The sequence below is a fragment of the Cuculus canorus genome, chromosome 1 (assembly GCF_017976375.1).
Source record: "Cuculus canorus isolate bCucCan1 chromosome 1, bCucCan1.pri, whole genome shotgun sequence".
Classification (NCBI taxonomy): Eukaryota; Metazoa; Chordata; class Aves; order Cuculiformes; family Cuculidae; genus Cuculus; species Cuculus canorus.
Genome location: NC_071401.1, coordinates 61,438,055 through 61,459,932, shown reverse-complemented (window position 1 = coordinate 61,459,932; position 21,878 = coordinate 61,438,055). Strand labels below are relative to the sequence as shown.

The following is a 21,878-nucleotide window of genomic DNA, read 5'->3' as shown; positions in this document are numbered from 1 at the left end:
GCTATAAGGACAGGCTGACGGAGCTGAGGTTATTCAGCCTGGAGAAGAGAAGGCTCCAGGGAGACCTTATAGTGGCCTTCCAGTCCCTGAAGGGGACCTACAGGAAAGCTGGGGAGAAGCTCTTTACAAGGGTATGTAGTGACAGAATGAGGGGGAATGGCTTTAAATCGGAAGGGGAAAGATTTAGGTTAGACATTAGGAAGAAATTCTTCCCAATGAATGTGGGGAGACGCTGGAACAGGCTGCCCAGAGAAGTTGCGGATGCCCCCTCCCTGGAAGTGTTCAAGGCCAGGTTGAATGGGGCCTTGATCAGCCTGGTCTGGTGGGAGGTGTCCCTGCCCATAGCAGGCGGGCTAGAAATGGATGATCTTTAAGGATCCTTCCAACCCAAACCATTCTATGACTTTGTGATCCTATATCTCATCCCACACACGTGAAGAAAGAGTCTAAAGCACTGTGTAAGAAAGAGTCTAAAGCACTGTGTTAACATTCAATTAACTTTACACATTGTCCATTATTGAAAGCAGATCTAAACAAATAAGCAAGCACACAGAGAGTCTCGCAGCAGGGCATACTATGAAGAAGGACCCCAGAGATGGTTACCTGATCAGCGGTCCTTAGGTACTACTGTGAGGTAGGGGAGAGACAAAGCTTTGCTCAGCAAATGCTGAGAAGACTGTGATCTCTTGGGAAGACAGATATAACAGCTTTATCATTTAGAATCATAGAATAGTTTGGTTTGGAAGGGACCTTTAAGATCACCTAGTTCCAATCCCTCTGCCATGGCCAGGGACATCCCACTAAATCAGGCTGCCTAAGGCCCCATCCAACCTGGCCTTGAACACCTCCAGGGATGGGGCATCCACAACTTCCCTGGGCAACCTGTTTCAGTGCCTTTCCACTCTCATGGTGAAGAAATTCTTCCTTATATCAGGCCTAAATCTGCCCCTCTTCAGTTTATACCCGTTCCCCCTGGTCCTATCACCACAAGCCGTTATGAATAGTGCCTCTCCAGCTTTCCTGTAGGCTCCTTTCAGGTACTGGAAGGTCACTATAAGATCTCCTCTGAGCTTTCTCTTCTCCAGGCTGAACAATCCCAACTCCCTCAGCCTGTCCTCATATGGGAGGTGCTCCAGCCCTCTGTTCATCTTCATAGCCCTCCTCCGGACCCGTTCCATCAGCTCCATATCCTTCTTATGTTGAGGATTCCAGAACTGGAATTTGCCTTCCTTGAAGCCCGTGTGTGGACAGGTATGTTCAGCACCTTGCATGTTTATCTTTTTGCTCTTTTTTCTGCCTCCAGAACATACTGAGGAAAGTACTTTCTATGGCAAAATCTACAAAGATTCTTCAAATTAAACAGCACAGTCTCCAAAATGGTGAGCACAGCTATTCTTCATGAATTATTGGTAGCTTTAGATAACTTCTGCCAAATTAAAATCAATGCAAATTCCACTTGTCTTGCCACCTCCATTATTTTTGCATACAGGAACAGCACTGGTGTGGTTACAGTGGTTTCAGCAGTAATTGCTGGACTCAGTACTGAACAGTCTCACTGCTGCCTCTTAACGCACAGCCTCACAGTCTCTTACAGTACCTCTCAATTTTGAAAAGCTAATGTAGAAAAGAAAAACTTTAGGTCAAGCTTTTTGCTCCTATGTCTTCTTCTGTATTTCACTATCAGAAAATAAAAATTGGTGTAAAACACAGTTCTGTAATGTGATAACCTTTCCAAAACCAACAAGGAGCCTGAAAAAAAGGTGGTGGCTACTCTCCTAATATCACCCACAGTTTCTAGTCATCTTCCAGAGCAGTTTATAACAGATATTTGAAGGATGCCATCTGCTTGAAAGCCTGCTCTAGGTCGGTCACTGCCTAGAATGGGAGGACACTTGACAGCTTGGGCCTGAAATGCAACTCCTGTACCCAAGCCCTCAAACAAAAGAAATATTTCACTGTACATTGCATTTTATTCAAAAACTGGCTTTCATCAAATGATCAAAAGCCACCTAGGCAATAGCTTTAAATTATTACAGAAAGCTCTAAACACAGCAGCGTTCCTCATTCAGGATGAATGACAGTTACTGTTGTTGCTTTCCAGAGGAGGGAAAGGAACAACAGTGATAAGGTGCAGCCTCGTCAAATTTTACATGGAAACAAGAAAACGTGAAGCGAAGTCAGCATGGGTGTAACTGGGAGCTACAGGAATAGTAGATAAGCATGAATGACAGCCCCAACAGGAGGTAGCAAGACTGCAGCTCTTCACACGTGTTTTAGGCAGAGCTGGAACCACCTTAGTGATCAGAAATGTGGTTTGGATGTCACAAAACACCAATCAGTGGGACCTCCTGCTAGAAAAGGACTAAAGACACAAGCAAGACCGCTGTCACCTGATCAACTCTACAGTTCCTTGCTGCAGAGGGTATTTTTCAAATTCTGCTCATTATCTGTGCACACTTGGTGTGACTGAAGCAACTCCAAATGCATTAAAACGGACTGTTGCAAAAGTCTGTTATGTAAACACAAAGCCACTTTAAGTGGGCAGTTTCAAACGCCAACCTAGAGTCTCATCTTCAAAGATGGGAAAAAGTCTCTGATCTGAGGATGAAAGAGTTTCAGTTTTGTTTGTCCAAGCACTGCAGGTAATTATATTAATGCGAATCAAATGTTAGACCTGCTGACATTTGGATCCTGCCACGTTCTACAGCACATCAAAAGAGCAAAAGACGGTACATAATGCTTAGCTCTAGAATTTAAGTAGTTATCTCAGAAAGCTAATTATTAACTATTGTGGTAAACCTTGGGTGAGGTCATTATTGGGTAAATAAGATAGGGAGAGAGATTATTCCGGAATTAGAAGCAAACCCGAGTAATGCAAAAAATGTTTCAGCATAAAATTAAACTAATTCTATAATCCAAGAGTAGCTATATTTATCAATGTTTAAATTATTATCCTTGTAAATTAACTCCAAATTGCCGGAAGCCTGAAGGTGTAAGGCAGCCCCTTTCAGCCCCATAACAGAACTGGAAATAACAACCTACTCCAGAAAAGCTCATTGCTCCCATAATCAACTCATAGGTCTCTCACCAAGCACCTGAATCAAGCAAAGCAACTCTCAATGACAACACAGTGGCGTTAAGTTGGCTGGATTCAATTAGGGACAAAAAAGAGAGAGATTTAATAAATTAAGAGTAGATATTAATATGTCAATATCTAATTAATAATAAAATGCCCCCTCCCACCCCAAGTTTGGAAAACAAAATAACAATTTTCGCCTACCAAGCTGCTGGAAGATCTTTCAATAATGTTTAATCTGCAAACGCTGGGTGGACAATACCTATTTTCCTCCTACAATCTAATTAAATGATAGGGAATAAAATGAAAGAAAAACAAAGACCCAAACAAGAGTGGGATTGAATGCTATTCAAACTAAGTGTTCCTTTTCAGCCATCAAATAAGTTCATTGAGACACCAGAAGTGACCCCGGTAAGCTTCATCTGAATATTAACAACACAGCAGCACAAACAGCTATCCATTAGCCAGGAGAAGCACTAGTGTCACCAGTTCATAGCAAGAGACTGTTCTTAACATGCAGACAGCACAGTCTTTTCTTGCACCATATTCTACCTTCAAGGCAACAAGACTGTGAATGACTGCTGAGGTTTGCATTCAGAAAAAATTCTGTTATCTACCATATTGTGTCTTTTATACCATAATGATGATAAAACCCAAAGTGTTTTCCACTGCTACTTGAACACCAGACTCTCATTTAGGTATCAGATCTTGTGTTTCACTAGGAACTGAGTCGTCAACACATTACAGGCATCAAAAGCCAATAACAATCCCTTTAATAATGAACCCAAACACATTATACAAGTGGAGTGACCTCTCTTATGCAGAGCAGAGCCTCTCACATGCAGTGCTACAGACTGAGGGAAGAGTGGCTGGAGAGCTGCACGGAAGAGAAGGACCTGGGGGTAATGGTTGACAGCCGACTGAACATGAGCCAGCAGTGTGCCCAGGTGGCCAAGAAGGCCAATGGCATCTTGGCTTGTATCAGAAACGGCGTGACCAGCAGGTTCAGAGAGATTATTCTTCCTTTATACTCGGCAATGGTGAGACTGCACCTTGAGTACTCTGTTCAGTTCTAGGCCCCTTACCACAAGAAGGATGTTGAGGCTCTGGAGCATGTCCAGAGAAGAGCAACGAAGCTGGTGAGGGGGCTGGAGAACAAGTCTTATGAGGAGTGGCTGAGAGAGCTGGGGTTGTTTAGCCTGGAGAAGAGGAGGCTGAGGGGAGACCTTATTACTCTCTACAACTACCTGAAAGGAGGTTGTAGAGAGGAGGGAGCTGGCCTCTTCTCCCAAGTGACAGAGGACAGGACAAGGGGGACTGGCCTGCAGTTCTGCTGGGGGAGGTTCAGTCTGGATATCAGAAAAAAATTCTTCACGGAAAGAGTCATCGGGCACTGGAACAGGCTGCCCAGGGAGGTGGTCGAGTTGCCTTCCCTGGAAGCGCTTAAGGAACGGGTGGATGAAGTGCTTAGGGACATGGTTTAAGGGAGTGTTAGGAATGGTTGGACTCAATGATCCAGTGGGTCCTTTCCAACCCGGTGATTCTATGAGAAATAGCCCCAAAGGAGAAGAAGCTGTTACTTGACTGTTTTTTGAGATTTCTCACAGACATGACAACAGCACTCAAGGTCAACCTTACCCAGTGATATAAATATACCACAAGTATCAAGACAATAATTTTATGACCTGCATTTAGATAAATCCAAATATTTAAAGCAACTGTAATGTGTTTTGATCTCAACTGCATTACCAATACGTACTATGATAATCCCCCCCAAAGTGTAATGACAACCAAATGTCTTGACCTTGAGAGTTCATGGAAATAGTCTTAACCTACTAATACTTTCTGTGAACTGACTTGGTAAGTAGAATCTGTCCATTCTTCCAAATGGACAGCTATCAACCAAAACATGTGACTTCAGAAGTCACAGAGTGAAGTTAAGATGACAATGTAATTTTCCTCTGAATGAAAGACTTAAAACATCCCTAAAAAACTAACGCACTAGGATTTTTTTAATGTTAAAACCAATAAAGCGGTAAGCTTTTGTCGGATTGGTATCGCTCTCTAGTTTTACATTCAACTCTTGAGGCATAGACAATAGTTCAATCAACACCCAGAAGGCTAGAGTACTTCAAATTGGCTGTGAACACATAAGAAGACAGAAAGAGTCTTAGTCTAAATATATGCTTTGCTGATTGTAAGCTGGAAAAAAAAGAATGAGGGCTTAAACCCCTCAAAAAAACCCCAAAAACCCAACAACAATAATAATGCAAAAGCAAGTCCCAGGCACGCCTGCCTTCACGCAAACTCAAGCAAGATGTAACACCAAAGACATCTAATCCTGACATCAAATCACAGCAATACGGCAAGTGTTAAGAAGGACTAATTTGGCCAGGATCTAACTGGAGTAAAACGGTCCTACACTTCTCTTTCTAATGTATTGGAAAGCAGCAAGAAGAGCAGCGCTCCCTGCAATGAGCTAAAAATCTTTGGCTACTGCTCGCATTTGAGGAGGTGGCAAAACCTCTGCTAGTATCACCTGAGATAAGGACCTCTGACAGCAACAGGGAGGAAAGGGACCACAGTATGGGGTGAATACACCTCCTCTCTTTTATTCACTCTGCAGCACACAGCGAAGAAGTACCAGCTTTTTGCCAAGAAAGGTGAATACAGAAAACAGGTCCATAAACAGGTTTTGTCCACGGCACTGCACAACAGGATTAGAAACAGTTCTCTGAGTCCACACATACAAACTGACCTTCATTGCTCCCCAAGTACATAGGAAAAAAAAACCCAAAGCTTTCTCACGTGATTCCTAGCAAGGCTGCTGTCTAAATGAGGCTTGAGAGAAAGATCACAAACTTTACGCCTGCACCTTCTCTGCAGGTCTAATAGGGATCCAGCAGCCAAGTCACTTGGGAGGCATCTTTTTGGTAATCGGAGCAATCTGTGCTTCTCCTTGACTTTCCCTGGTGACAAGAATTCTTGCCCTTCTGCCAGCAGCTGCTTGAAAAAGAGCTTAGTCCCATGTTACACAGAAGTAGTTAATAGCTATCCTTAGCTAACACAATTAAAAGATATGAGCTTTCTCCTACAAAGGACCAATGTTTCTCAATCTCCTTTACACATAATGAATTAGAAAGGGCCAAAAATCTAAAGACTGTCGCTGGGCTTTCTTTAAGAGACTTGGCATTGATTAAAAGTGCTCAAATAACTTATCAGGAGTTTGCTAGCTATGATTCACTTTCATGATTTTTTCAAATCATCAAAACATAGACAAAATCCAATAAAACTAGATAAAATATGTGCTAGCAACTCTGATCAAAGCTAAGCTTCTCCAGTAATGGTAGCTGGCCTCAACACACAGGCCAGCCACAAGAGAGTTTTCTCCCCAATTGTTTCTATTTCAAACTGAAAAGAATAATTTTTTCAAAATCCAAATCAAAACTTGAACTCCACAATTAACTGTAAGACCTTCAGTAATTCTGGCAATATTCCCTAGTCCACACCCACCCACAGATACAGCCAGCTGGGAGGAAGGTATTATTTCTAAATCTATACCAACTTCAAGGGTGACTTTTTTGAAGATAACAGAAAAATCAAGTGACTTCTTCAGGACCAAGAGAAATTACATGACCCGATGTCTCATTCTACTTCTCTGATAAAACTCTGGAGATCAAGGATCATATTTGACTATTGACTTTACAATTTGTCTGACAACCAAGTTACAAGTGGGCTACTCTGAAGTATCACAGTATCATAGCATAGTTAGGGTTGGGATGGACCTTAAAGATCACCTAGTTCCAACCCCCCTGCCACGGGCAGGGACATCCCACTAGATCAGGCTGCCCAAGGCTCCATTCAACCTGGCCTTGAACACCTCCAGGGATGGGGCATCCACAACCTCCTTGGGCAACCTGTTCCAGTGTCTCACCACTCTCATGGTGAAGAAATTCTTCATAATGTCCAGTATAAATCTGTCTCTCTCCAGTGTACACCCATTCCCCCTGCTGCTATCCCCACAAGCCTTTACGAATAGCTCCTCTCCAGCCTCGCCGTAGGCCCCCTTCAGGTACCTCGATCTTTTCTGGCTCACAGAGAAAGAAAAACTCTGTAAGGTTATGAAAAGTCCTTGCAAGAGGGGAATCTAAAGCAATAAATTTATTCTGTCTTCTTTTAAAATATAAGCAGGTGGGTTCATGTATCTCATTTAACTCTGTGATCACTCGCCTATCAAAGCAGGACAAGCTAACCTAACACAAGTATCCTAGAAGCCTATTCAACCCGATCTAAGCCAGGGCATTAACAAATATGAAAAAGCCCCAGAAAATCACTATCAGGGAAGTTCCCAACACTAATGCAAGAAAGTCCACATCTACAGCACAAATCCACACAGAAAGCATCTGCAATAAAACTTAATAAAATGCAAAAGCTAAGTTTTCTCTTGTCTGTACTTGTGTAGAGTTTACACGAGCAGCATGTCATCTGAGAAGACAAAAGAATGTAACACAAACCAGCACTAGTGGGATAAGCAGCAAGGAAGCTGAGACGAAGACTCAGCATATTCCACTAGTCAAAAGCCCCTGACTTCAGCTACAAACACCTTTCACTTCTCCGCAGGAAAGCAAAAAGCCAGTCAGCAAAAATATTGAACTGGTTAGGCAGTCAGTTTTTAATTAACACTTCCACTAATACCAAATTGTCATTGAAGGGAGCATAATGCATTTGACAGAACCCCTGGATAAGAAGGAAAAGCTACTACAGATAATATTGACTCTTCATGGCCTCTGGACACCCAGCTGCCATTATTCAGCTCAGGTGGTAAGGACACACAGAGCCAGGTGTTGCAGATCCCAGGGTGCCACATGCATTCCCAGCTCTCTTATGTTCACACACAGGAACAGCAAATGAAATAAAAAACACAGAGAACTTAATGGGTGTCCCCAGCATGGGATGCTACACCAAAAGGAACCCCAAGAGGATCTGTAGCTGGGGCCACATGAAATCACCCTGGTGATGCTGCATGATAGATGCAATTTTCATAACCCTCCTTCTGCAATCCTACTCAATCTTTCTCACACCCTTGAAGTGCCGGACATTTACCAAGGACCTGAAACGCAACAGCGCAAATTCTAGCTCTTGCATAGCGTTACTAGTCATGCCAGCAAAGGTCTGCAACGGCAATGCTAATGAGCCATAAGGGCCCTCGTATTCAGGGGAGAGCAGAAAAAAACAGAGCATGTTCTTCCTTTGAGGTGATCCCCTGCGAGGTGACGGCAGTGGGGAAAGGTAGCGGCAGCCAAGTCACAGAGGAGATGATAAAATGTCAGACTCCTGGCAGTACAAAATGGCAGCTGAACTCTGGCGAAACGCCAAGCTGTTCAAACAGAGAATCGAGGAGTACACGGAGCCATAATTATCATTAGCATAATAAGAGAGTGGTACAACAGCTACCTAGTTACTCGGAAGGGTCATGAAGAAATCATAACAAAGCAAAGTTTTAAGGAGAGACACAAAAGAAAACAATGACGTAGCCGCTCAGTGGGTTTTACCCGGAGGTTCTTCCATGCGTGAAGTGCGGCCTGGGAGAAAGTACAAAGACTGTTTAAAAGATCAAGCTCTGAATCAAGAGCGGCCAGCCGTGCCTGCAGAACTCAAGCAGCTCCACAACATATAAAAGATCATATGAAAAGTGTGACACTGAAGACAAAGGATCTTTTGAGAAAAATAGGCTGTTTGTGTAAATTTGAATAAAACCTGGGCTCAATAGAGTCAGTCAAGATTTCTTCCTTTCTAGCCAGAAAAGACTGTTTTCTCTTTTCCTCAAATGAAGCAGAAAAGAAGAGATAGCAAGGAGAGGAAATTTTACAAACAAAATCTGAACATTCTGATATTTGCATTTTTTTCATTTTGAATGTCATATGAATAATATTTACAGATCCACTGCTTCATGCAATTAGCCAGCTGTCTGGATAAAATTAATCAGACTTGTAATAAAAGTATTAAACGTTGTGCTTCAGATCTAAAGCTATACAGATATGAAAATTTCTAGATTCATTGTACTTTCTACATCTGGAGGAATCTGTAGACAGCTGAAATTTAGAATCAAAAGTTCTCTTTGCGACTAGAAAGATCAGAATTTTTATTGAGCTCTGAATTCCTCTGAATTCCACTGAGAATCTGTGTATAAAAAAATTACCCTTATTTAATAGGTACAATCTGGTCCTCCATGAACAGAAATTTTACTGTTTATACACTGTAACCTCTGTTTTTCTCTGTGCTGCTCCTGTTTCTCCTATTAACTTATTCCACTTCCACAGACATCAAGAACGCTACGTATACGAAAAATGCTTCTCCCAAGGCAAGGTCAACTCTTTCCCATACAAGACAACCACATATGCTGTATCCCAAGCATCATCTATCAAGACAGCCTAAGTTACAAGCTAATACTGCCACTAAGACTTTCCATCTCATTTGTTATCATATGGTATCAGACAGAACATCAACTGAAGATGTACCTTTTGGATTTTAGAGGCTAATGCAGTTGGACCGCTAAAACCTCTACCCTGCTTTCAAACATAATTTTTTCCCTGTCTAAAATCCACAAAGTCATCGGTTTCTTCTATCTTTGGAAAAAAAAAAACCAAAAACCAGAACAACCAACCAACCCAACAAACAAAACTAACAAAAGACAATCCTTTAATACCCGTGTGTTTAACTGACTTTTTTCCAAGCACCTCTCTCTCCACTGACAGGAGCGAAACCCACCTTTAGAATGTAATAAACTTATTGCTTCTGACTCCAGGCATCCCCATAAGGGAGATCATGTTCTTTTCAGACACTGAAGTATTTCTACTGTCATAAATCATTCCTGACAGCAGTATCTGACAAACACTATTTCAAATTATGCTTTTTCTAGCTTAATCACAGCTTTGCTATGTACACCAGCAGACTTTGACATGCACTGGTGCAAGCTAAGCTCAGGAACATATACACCTAAGCCACACATCTTAGTTCTCATTTGCAGTGCTCATTGTAAACCATCATAACATCTAATTGAAACCGTTTATCCTGTAAAAGTTCACTTATCAGTAACATATTTCAGAACACAAATTCAGGGAAGCACACACTGATTTTTCCAATTAGGATAGCTGCTTATAAAACCCCTCATCTTCTTGTTAATAAAAGCTGTATTTTAGATCATTTCAGAACATCCGCTTGCCCTCTGGAAGAGGTAACCAATGCAACATGCTTATGAAGAAAAATGAGAATCAGCATCTCTCTTGCCCAGCAATTTTGCATCAATGACTATGTACACAGCAGTGAGAGGAAAAAAGATACACTCCTGTTAAACACTATTAGGACTGAAAAAGCAAGACAGCATACTCTATTTGCCTTTCAAACACAGATTCGAAAATGCTGACTTGTAGTGATTCTTAGTTCTGGATTTTTCTGCTGTTCACAGTTAAACACATTACAACCACAGATCACGTCAGCAAGTAGCAGAATGCAAGAACTTTGCTTTTTTAAAAATTGTACTTTGGTAGCAATGAAAAAAATTCACAACTGAGTGTTCTATATTAAGTATTTAACCATAATGAAAGGACCAACCCAGGGAGTTTTTGTAAACTCCAGCTCACCTATCCTGTAACTCAGAAAAAGAAATAACGCAAACTAATCAACTGTCAGACAAACGTTCAAGCTAGGAATCCTGACTTGCTCATTTAAACAAAAGATAAATCACTTACAGAACTGGATGAACAATCAGCTCTGGACTATATGATTTGATTACTGTTGCCGCATCTTTGGTACAAAACACATGGGATAAATCTGCACCCTAAAAAAGAAAATTTGCAAACAGAATTATCGAATTCATACTTAATGACAACTTTATCATTCTAAAGAGTACAAAGTGAATAATTCACCTGAATTCTTGCTTCTCAGAAGTTAAAGCAAATATTATTGTTTTTTCTATTTTGGATCAGACCACTATGAACTGTTTTGGAGAATTTTTTTTCTGTATGTAACTTCCAATTTTTTTTTTTCTGCTTCTCACCAATAGGATGATGGAAAATACAGGTCTTGAAACTTAACTCACTTGAGAAACGTTTCTCATTTGTAGATGAGCAAACTAAAATTTCACATGTGTATTAAGAAGAAAGGCAAAAGAACACAGGAGAACAAAAGACGCTACGTTGGAGAGGAAAAATAATACTGTAATATACTTGCAAAAATATAGCTATGGCAATCTATGTGTACATTTCCAGTCCTACTGTTTTTACTAAATGTGCCAGATCTGTACCAGATAAAGGCTGGCACAATTTCAACAAAACCTCTTAAGTTAAATAAACATTAAAGCTCAAGAGTTTAGCCTCAAGTTTCTGTTATAAACTCAAAAAAATCAGACATACACATAAAAATCACGTAAGCAGTGACCAGAAAGCCCAATCCCAGATCTGTCTTGCATATCGACATTTCCCAAAGTTAAGAAAGCGTCTCTTCTGCTTTACTACTACACATTCAACATTTCAAGCCACTAAGCAATGCAGAGATTCGATCCTACGGCTCTTCACGTGCAGATGGAATGATCTGAGACCAACTGACTTCAATATGAGAGCTTCTAATACTCTACGGTATCCGCACATAGTGAACAGAAAGCTGAGTGGCTTTAATATCTTATATAAAAGGTCATAAAATAATTATCGTTTCAGTTCTAAATTCTGAAGGGACTGCATGCGGGGGGTGTGGAAATACCTGGATTGGTTACCTATTTATTGAAACAAATCTTCAAAAAGAAAAACATACACAATGAACTGAAACAACTGACTCAAAATAATTTTACTAGCCTAAAGCTGTAAGTTTTGAAAGAAAGTTTCTTCATTCAACTGCTTATTAGGTGCAGAAAAAGTTCTGAAGAACTGACTGCAGCACTGAAAACATAACTTTAAATGTTAATCTAAAGTTATTTTATTGCTCACTTTTGGAGAAAATATTTCATCAGGTTTTGATAAAAATCTGATAAAACAGTTCTCCCTCTGCGATTTTCAGGTTTTTGACATACGTCTAAATTTACCTCATTCAACAAAAATATTTACAGAAAACATAGTAAATGACACAGATTTACAAATTATTTCTACAAATCCAGGAGTAAGGATTTTCTTAAGTAGAAGACCTTTCAGAACTCAAATTTCATGTGTACAGAATGAGTATTTTTAAAGAATGGCGCTTAGCCGATATAAATGACAAAAAGTTCATTTTGTATTGGTATAGAAGAACACGTACCACTTTGAGAGCTGTTATTGCAGCAAAATATGGTGCTCCAGTGTACCTAGAATGAACGACAATTCACATTAGGAAACACAGTCAGGAGATTAGATGATCTGGAAATCAGTCTGCCATAATGAAGTCTCAAATTCAAGAGCAAATTTCAAAAGAAGCTTTCTGTTTTTGTTTGCTGACAGATAAGATCTCGCTATACTGAAGCCAATCTCAAACCTGGCTTTGATTTCAATGGTGCAGGATTTCACGTTATCCACCTGATCCTTTCACAGAAATACTTATAAAGGTCATGCAATCAAAAGCAAACTCTTCTCAGACAACGAACTTAAAAGTTTAGACACATACAAAACAAAGCAAAGGTCCAGCACTGTTTGCAAGCTAAATCTGGGATCTGTGACCTGGATCAATCTCATCTGGTTTTAGATGCTTAACTAAAGTGCCTAAACTGTGATCCCAGTTGCCCTAAGTTCTCTTTATGAAGACTGAAGAGAGAGATATGGGCAGAATCACCCTTCAGAGATGCCTGCCTCGCCAAGAAGCAGGAACCTAAGCCCATTAGATCAACAGGAAAACTATCTCCTGGGTAATCCACCCAGCTACTAAGAAAGCATCTTTTTAATCTTTATAGAATGTTTGTTAATGGCAGATGTCCAACAGCAGATCTCTCTCACAGGAGAAATATGCCATCTCCATTTCAAAAGCTAGACTGAAAAACAGGAAGGTATAGTAGCTTATTAAAAGTTGTGCAGATTACTGAATGCAGCCACGAAAATGAATAGAGCCCATTTTATTTCTAGGTCAGTACGGTATTTAAGTAATTTATGCTGTGTCTTTTTTTTTCCCTGAAACATACTATTTCTATTACTCCAGAACATAAAACAAAGGTATTGACAGAATCTAGTTCACACAACAATTTATCAAAATGAAAAGCACTCAGTAAGAAAATAATCTATTCCTGGTTTAAGAGACCCAGTTTCCAAGATACCAAAATATTAAAAAAACAGATGTATCACTATCTTACTGTGTGGTACTTATTCTTTAACTTCATCATGCAATGGGAAAAGACTACCATTGAAAGCAGAGAGAGTCTGGTGGTCAAAAAAGACAGAGAAGGCAGACACTAACGGTGTTCCAATTTTCAATCACACCCACTACCAAAATTTTGCAACAGAACTGCAGGGAAACATCTTTCCTAAGTATGCATGGTAATGATGATGGACTAGTAAAGCTCTCTGGAAAATACTCATGTTTTAAATGTGAGCTTGAATGGCTCCTGCAAGTTCTTATGACATCCTCACACTCTCTCAGAAATAAAAATCAAATTTATGTTTAACTTACTCTCGACATCCTCCAACAATGCCTATGCGTCCATCTTGACCTTTATGCCTTTTCCCTGTTAGAGGAGGGATAACGTTGCGCACCAGTTGAAAAATATTCTCCATATCCTTTAGAGAGTGCGTTCTGTGCAGTGAAAAAGATCTCTCTATAACTGAAAAGAAGAAGAAAGTGTTACTTTTAAGTAAGTTCCTTCCTAAACTACCACCAGCATTTCTTTTAAGCACTCATAAACACTAATAAAATCACTCAAAGATAAACAAAGTGACATACTTCCAAAAACCAAATGCTTGGTCACTTAAAGGCCTTTAAAACAGTGAGTAACTACAGAGGGTGATCATTTAAAAAATGAATTTCGGGGTCTGATGCAGAGAATATTGCCACTGACTGCTCACAGCCCTAATTCAGGGCTCAGGTACAGAAAGAAACAACAGCCCAGAACAGTTGTATGAACATTTTGTAACTAGAAACACCTTCCTGGTTCAGCCTGAAATCACTTCCATAATTAAGCTCAACTGAAATAGATACACTTAATAAGGACTCAACACATCCAGAACCAGAGCAAGTAAATCACATCTTAAACGTACACCCTATCTTATTTTTTACTTCCCCTTAAAGACTTCCACCTCTTAGCAAAACAAAGGCCCACCTCACTGCGGTATCTGCGGTATTTTTATCTTCACACATCTTTGCAAAGCATAATGAAAGTTGGCAAAACTATAACCGAACTAGATGCAAACATTACAAACATCCCACAAAGTTTTCAGCTAGAACAAAACTACAGATCTCTGGTGCAAAGCTGCATGTCAAGCTAAGTATTAAAACAAGTACATGCTCAGGTGGTTAAATTTTCAAATTATTGTTTCAAAATACCACACGATTTAGAAGAATAAATTATTTCAACAATTACAACTAAAGAGACTTAAACTGCCTAACACATGACAAACTTGAAGCGCAATACTTCTGTCAAGGATGGGTTAGCAATAAATCGCAGTGGGTACGCTAAAAGAGTAAGTTCTTTTATTTCAACCATGTACTTACATTTCAACAAAGCTTCTCATTAACTGTATTACTCTGTTCTAAAAAGCAGTTATTTGAACGTTAATATTAGTCTCCTAGAACACAGCTAGTTTTACTTTCTTTTTTACAGATCTTCTAAAAAAGCTTTCAACAAACTGCTATGTAGTAACACATAATTATGTAAAAAAATTACTCCCACGACACTCCTTATTTTCAGCTGTATAAAACTCAGTAATCCCACCTCCCCTCTCCAAGATGTACAGGAGGGGGAAAAAAAAACCAAACCAAAAAAACCCCTGTTTCGTAGATTTTGGACATAAAATGCAATAACCAAGGAAACTCTGCATCTGTGCTTTATCAGCAAAAAGCATCTTTTTCTCTGTCTTCCACAGAAATCTAAGCCTAAATCAGACATGCTAATCTTCAGTAATAAAATCTTCAGTGTTCAATAATGATAAATACTCCCGGTTGATCTTTTGCTTTTAAAATCTTTCTATAATACAGGGATCCCATTCCTATTGAGATTAAAGTAAATAAACAAATAAATAATATATATATCAAAAAAACCCAGACCCCACTGTGTTTTGGATTATGGCCAAAACAGCACTGCAGTGACCCAGAGGAGAACAAAACACTTATCTCCTCTGGAAATAGGGCAGGTTATTTTCTCTAAATCACACTTCATGCACTCACTGGTTTTCAACCACACATCGAATATATTTATCATACAGCTTGCCACTCTTTAAGTGCAATGTTGTTCGGAAGGTGCTCTGTTGCTGTTTTTTGTTTACGTGTAATATAAAGTGCCTGCATAATAAATTCTTAACAGAGCCTCACTTACCTACAGAAACATATTTGGCTACAAACAACTGAAACCTTAATCCCTTACAAGATGTGCTGCCCGATACATTGTTTTTACATTTTATTGTAAGCACTTTGTTGAACCTGCACCAATTAAAATATTAGAATCCCAAATTGCTCTTGCTACGGTTAAATGGACATAACACAATACGATTGTACTCCTGTACAATGAAATCCAGCATGAAAAACTGAACTTTAGTTTCACGTCTTTACAGGTAACAAAACTCTTTAGTGAAAAAACTTTTAGAAGCAATGGTAAGGCCTTGTAGATACCATCACCCTAGTCTAGAACCTCAAATAACTTCCTAAGGAATTTTCTAAAGCACTCCCCGTTTCCTTTTAATTTAAAGCAAAAACATTTAAAACACAGAATCCATACGTATGCCGTCATCTACCAAGGAAAGTCTGCTGTCATCAAAGAATGCTACAGACCAACCATCCCATCAAGAAGACGCAAAACCACATCAGCCAGCCTAAGCTCTCAACAAGCCTAACCATCCAGTCCCCCATGCAGCTCACAGGGAAACACGGTATGGAACATAGAACTGAAAAGGCTCTAAGATCCTCTCAGAAATCAGACAATGCCCTTCAGGATCTGCCACGCCAAATTATTATTCAACACTGAGACTGGGTGGTTTTTTTTCTTTTCAAAGCACACTTTTTTCTTCTGAGCAGTGTGAAATTCAGAATTAAAACAGAATGAGACTCGTTTCGTTTCCATGCACAGGCTGCAACCACTGAGCCCCAAGATGACTCTGGTTTCACCACTGACAAGAATATCCCGGTTTTCCTCCTGCCCATGCAGTCTGCTGCCACATACAAAAAGACTATGATAAAGATACATTACATGGAGCCACAGATCCCAAGAAGTCTGTTAATGAACGCTAATATCCTATTATCAGCTTCTGGACCACAAATCAAAAAAAAAATAGAAGGAAAAGTCTGTGCAGAAATACCAATTCTAGAGTTAGTGCTTTGCCTTTTTCTTTAAAATAAAGATGCCCGAAGAATTTATAAATGAACTGGTGTAGAAGAAAAACATATGCCATACAACTTCTTTTATACCTACTACAATAATGTGATGTTTCATTAAAACATAAGATTCAGGATTTTGATTTAAAAGAAATTTATTCTAAGATAGGTTTTAACATTTGACTTACTTCAATGTAGGCAAAACTCTACTCTTTTCCCAAGCCTGAAAAAACGTATAACCAGCCTTAGCTTCATATAACGGGTCAGACCTCTTAACTTTAACATCAGTAGAATTTCTGCTGCAAGGTATCTAATGTTTCCAGACAGCTTTCATCAAACTGTGCTACTTGCCTTATATATACAACTTCTCCTAACTTCACTTTACAGAGACGTGAATGTGGAAAGGAGTCCCCACTATTTATAGAGTTTGAAAGGCGTGATTTTGCTCAGTAAAATTTGTTATAACTAATGTATCTATATCAAATGATCAGTACAACGGTACAAATGACATTTTCATTTCATTTTATATCAGACAGACACCTTCACCGCGATATTAAATATTTCCAATTAGCTTTTATTTTCAAAAGCTACGTACTACCGGTGCTTTCACAGAGAAGTTTAAAAAAAACCTAGCTTTTATTTATGCTATAGAAGGAAGTACCTATCGGTGGAGAAAGTGCTGCTGTCATAGCATTATAATTAAAGTTATCCCCATACGAACGATGGTTCGCTCTCTGAGGTGGACTTGCTGGTATAGTTTGTGACCTTTGTGATACCGTAGAAGAAATTCCTGCCAACATCTGTCCCAACATCTGTAACATCTGGAGCTCTCGAGCATGCTCAGCTTCCCGACGCTTGTCCTCAATTTTGAGCCTCTGCTCTTCATATCTGTAAAATTTCTCTTCTGTATCCACGCTCTGCTGCAGGAATTTTTCCATCATTTTATCCCACGTTAAATTTGCATGGCGCTTTTTTGATCTTTTGGGCTGACTGAGAGGTGGGTTAATAGTTGGAGCATTGATTTCTTTAAAGCCTAAAACAAGAAGAGACACAATTATTTGTAATTCCAAGAAGAAAGCAGTAAAAAAATCTCCCTATGATATGTGGACCTAACGCATCACGAAGCTGTGATACTTTTTCAATGCGAATTGTAATTACATCAGATATTTTCATTTCAGAGTACCAAAGCAAAACTAAAAGCATTTGCAAAGTTATAAAGGTAACCTGAAAATCACAGAGGCATCTTTTCATTGTTGTAGTAGTAAACTTCAACAATGGGAGTCTTTTTGATCTTCTGAAAAGATTTAAGTGAAGGCTATTGAATAGCACAGCCTCATTTGTGTACTGCAGGTAATTACATTAATCTAAATTGAGTTTGAGTCTGTTGGTATTCTGGATTTGCATTTCAAAAGAACATTAGTGTAAACAACTCTTTGATGGGGTTTATGTGTAGAAAGAAGGTTGGTTAAACGTCAACCAATTGGCTGATTCCTCAGTGATGTCAACTTACGAAGACAGGTTCATGTTTGTATTAAAACTACCGCGTTAATCTAGATTTAAAACAAACAAGTAACACTGCCCTGCAAATGCAGAAATACGGAGCCGTGGGTCAAGAACGAGCAAGGAAGGGAGAAGCGCTAGCAAAGGGATCCCGCTAAAGTTAGAAGCGGTGGTTCTGAACCAACCCAAGCGACTGATTATGCAAACGTTCTCCCGTAGCTTCCTGGGCCATCCGCAACAAAAAGCGGATTTTTTTAAGGTATTCTCCTCATCGTCGTTTTAACGCCGATTGACAAAACCGCAGACGGTCTGCAGGGAACCGGAAAAGCTTCCAGGAGAAGGATGTCACGCACTGCTACCTGACACTTTGTCCTGATCACCTCTGCGCTAGTTTCCTATCGGCTCCCATTGATGCATCCCGAGGAAAAACCCGCTCAGTGCAACGTCTCCCCGGTGCACGGCTCCTCTCCTCCCACCGAGGCAGCCCCGCTGCCTTCGCAGGTGGCGTTACCGGGAGGGGGGAGAAAGAAAGCTCCGGGGGTGCAGGAAGGGAGGAGAGCGAGGCAGGTGGCGTTACTGGGAGAGGAGAGAAGGAAAGCTCCCGGGGTTTCGGGAGGCTACTCACCGTCGCCCGGCGGCACGGGGATGGCGAAGGGGGGGCATTCCACCTTGACGGGGTGCTCGGCGTAGGAGGAGCACTCCCCGGAGTCCTCGGCGAAGTTGTGCCGCGGGGACTCGAGCTCGGCGTCCTCGTCCAGGTCGGGGTCAGCGCCGCGCGGGGTGCCCGGCGGGGGCTGCGGGGGCAGCGCCTCGGGGTGGGGGGCGCCCTCGGGACCCCCCCTGCAGCTCAGGATGCGGTCCATCTCGTCGTAATACTTGCATATCTTGCGGGCGTGCCCGTTCTTTTTCAGCCCGTCCCGGGCCTGGTAGTACTGTCGCTTGAGGCCCTTGATGCGGATGCGGCACTGCTCGGGGGTGCGCTCGAAGCCCAGCTCGGCCAGCCGGCACGCCACGTCCCGGTACACATGGCTGTTGCGAAAGTTGCCGTCCAGCGCCGACTGCACGTCGGCCTCGCCCCAGATCTCCAGCAGCGCCCGCGTCTCCAGGTCCGACCAGAGGAAGCCCCGCGTGTTCGTGATCATCCTCGGCCGGCCGGGGTCACTGCAATGGCCGCGCGCCGGGAGAGGGAGGGAGGGAGGCAGGCGGAGAGGGAGGGACGGGGGAGGAGGAGGAGGGAGGGAGGGGGGTTTAATGCCCGCTCTCGGCTCTCGCGGGGGCCGCCCACGCCGGGCCCCGGGCCCCGCATCGCCGCCCCGCTCGCACCGCAAACGCCGAACTTTCCCGCCTGAAGGAAAGGGGTGGGGAAAAAAAAACCAAACCCAAACAAATCCGACCCCGCGGCTCGGCCCTGATCCCTTCTCAGCCCGGCGCCGAAAACAACGCTGACAAATAAAGCGCTGGCCTCCCCCGGGCAGGGCAGGAGGCTCCGCAGCCGCTCCCCGGGCTGCTCCAGGAGCCGCAGGGCCCGCTCATCGCAGCGCTTCCCTCCGCCGCCTCCCTCCCCGCCGCAGCGGAGCGAGCTCACCGCCCCCGCCTCGCCCCGCGGCACCAACACCGCGGCCCCGGGAGCCCGAGCGCCGCCACGGACACCAGGCGCTGCGGTTGGCAGCGACGGCGCCTCCCGGAGGCTCCCGCTGGATCGGGCAGCCCCTGCCCGCAGCGCATCCCTGGGAGCTGGCGGTGGGGGTTGTGCGGTGGAGCCTCCCGATGGATCACACAGCGCATCCCTGGGAGCTGGTGGTAGGGATTTTGCGATGGAGCCTCCCGGAGGCTCCCGCTGGATCGGGCAGCCCCTGCCCGCAGCGCATCCCTGGGAGCTCGCGGTTGGGATTTTGCGATGGAGGCTCCCGCTGGATCAGACAGGGCACCCCTGCGAGGGTGCCAGCGGCTGGGGTTTTGTGATGGAGGCTCCCACTGAATCAAGCAGCCCTTGCCCTCAGCGCTCCCCTGCGAGGGGGCTGGCGGTCGGGGTTTTGCGATGGAGCCTCCTGGAGGCTCCTGCTGGATCACGCAGTCCCTGCCCTCAGCGCACCCTTAGGAGCTCACGGTGGGGATTTTGCGATGAAGCCTCTTGGAGGCTCCCGCTGGATCACAACAGCGCACCCCTGCGAGGATGCAGATGGCTGGGGTTTTGTGATGGAAGCTCCCACTGCATCCCGCAGCCCCTGCCCGCAGCGCACCCCTGCGAGAGGGCCGGCGGTGTGGGTTTTAGGGCGCTTTTGGTGCCCTCTCGCACCCGAGTGCCCCCTGGCAGGGCAGGAGAGCAGCCCGGCCGGCCCCTCACTGCAGGCGGGGGTTCACTGTGCCGCTCCGGCGCTTTCGCTTCGGTTTCGCTCCGAAGCCGGGAGCTGCGGCGCCGAACCCACCTCCTCCCCCGCACCTGGCGGCCCTGCCTTCCGTGAGGAATCCCGTGAACTGGCGCGGTGGAAGCCTTCCGGAGTCTATAGGAAAGCTGGGGAGGGGCTTTCACAAGGGCATGGAGTCATAGGTTGAGGGGGAATGGCTTTAAATTGGGAGGAGGAAGGTTTAGATTAGACGTCAGGAAGGAATTCCGCACCGTGAGGGCGGCGACACTGGCGCAGGTTGCCCAGGGAAGCTGCGGATGCCCCGTCCTGGAGGTGTTCAAGGACAGCCTGGATGGGGCTTTTAATCCTGGAGAGCTGAGGAGGGGCTTCTTCCAAGGGCATGAAGTGACAGGACGAGAGGGAATGGCTTTGAATGGGAAGGGGGAAGATTTAGATCAGGTATCAGGAAGAAATTCCTCAGGATGAGGGTGGTGAGGCACTAGCACAGGCTGCCCAGGGAAGCTGTGGATGCTCCATCCCTGGAGGGGTTCAAGGCCAGGTTGGATGGGAGCAGCCAGATATGGTGGGAGGTGTCCCTGCCCCTGGCAAGGGGGTTGGAACTGCATCATCTTTAAGGTCCCTTCCAACCCACTCTCTGACTCTCTGACTCTCTGCACTCTCCACTCGCCCAAGCCCCCCTCCTCCCCGGGACCCGCCCCCTCCCCGCGGCGTCTGTACCTCCGTCCCCCCGCAGCCAGAGGGCGAGACACAGCGCAGCCAGCGCGCCAGCAGCGAGAGCGCCGCGCCCCCACATCCCCCCGCTCGGGGCGGAGGAGGGAAGAGGGAGGCGAGGCGAGGCGGGGCGGCTCCGCGCTCTCCTCTTACCTCGCCGCAGCGCGGTGCTCCCGGCGCCCCCCGCCAGGAGCGCAGGCAGGCGGCGCGCGCAGCGCATCGGCGCGGCTTCCGGCCGGGCAGGGCAAGCGCTGGGCCTGCGCGAGTGCGCGCGCCCGCAGGGCTCCCGTTCTGCCCACGCGGGTGCGCGCGCCCGCACGGCATCACTCCCCACTACCCCTCCCCCCCTCCGCCTCGAGGGTGCGGCAGCCAATGGCAGCCCGGGGGGGCGGGGGGGCGGAGCCTGAGGGAGCGGCCGCCGCGGGGCAAAGGCTACCGGGAGGGCGCGCGGTGCGCGTGAGGGAGTGGCCGCCGTGAGGGGACAGCGGACGCGGGGGCGGTGGCTGTGCCTGTGCCTGAGGGAACCGCATTGGATGGGCGAACCCGAGGGCACCGGCCATACCGGAGAGAATGACGTTGGATGAGAAAGCCCGAGGGCGCCGGGCACCCCTAATGGAACGGCGCCAGCTGAGCCAACCTGAGGGCACCGGTCGCCCTGAGAGAACGGTATTGGCTGAGACAACTCGGGGGCAGTGGCCGCCCTCAGGACGTGGTGATGGCTGAGACAACCCAAGGGCACTGGTTGCGCCCAAGGGAAC

General features: G+C 44.3%; 1 protein-coding gene across 4 annotated transcripts in view; it reads right to left on the bottom strand.

Annotated features, from left to right (window-relative positions):
* The window catches only part of NAXD (NAD(P)HX dehydratase), a 56,463-nt gene extending 35,007 nt beyond the window's left edge, over positions 1–21,456 (bottom strand). The window contains exons 1-6 of one of the 4 annotated variants that reach the window (XM_054061056.1): positions 21,274–21,430; positions 18,669–19,204; positions 17,205–17,576; positions 13,694–13,844; positions 12,359–12,404; positions 10,825–10,913 (exon numbers count right to left, since the gene is read on the bottom strand). In XM_054061056.1, coding sequence (XP_053917031.1) covers positions 10,825–10,913; positions 12,359–12,404; positions 13,694–13,844; positions 17,205–17,576; positions 18,669–19,185 — 1,175 coding nt within the window. In that variant the 5' untranslated portion in view covers positions 19,186–19,204; positions 21,274–21,430. The other 3 variants (XM_054061064.1, XM_009571269.2, XM_054061072.1) reach the window with 3 other exon arrangements.
* Between the last annotated feature and the right edge of the window lie 422 nt (positions 21,457–21,878).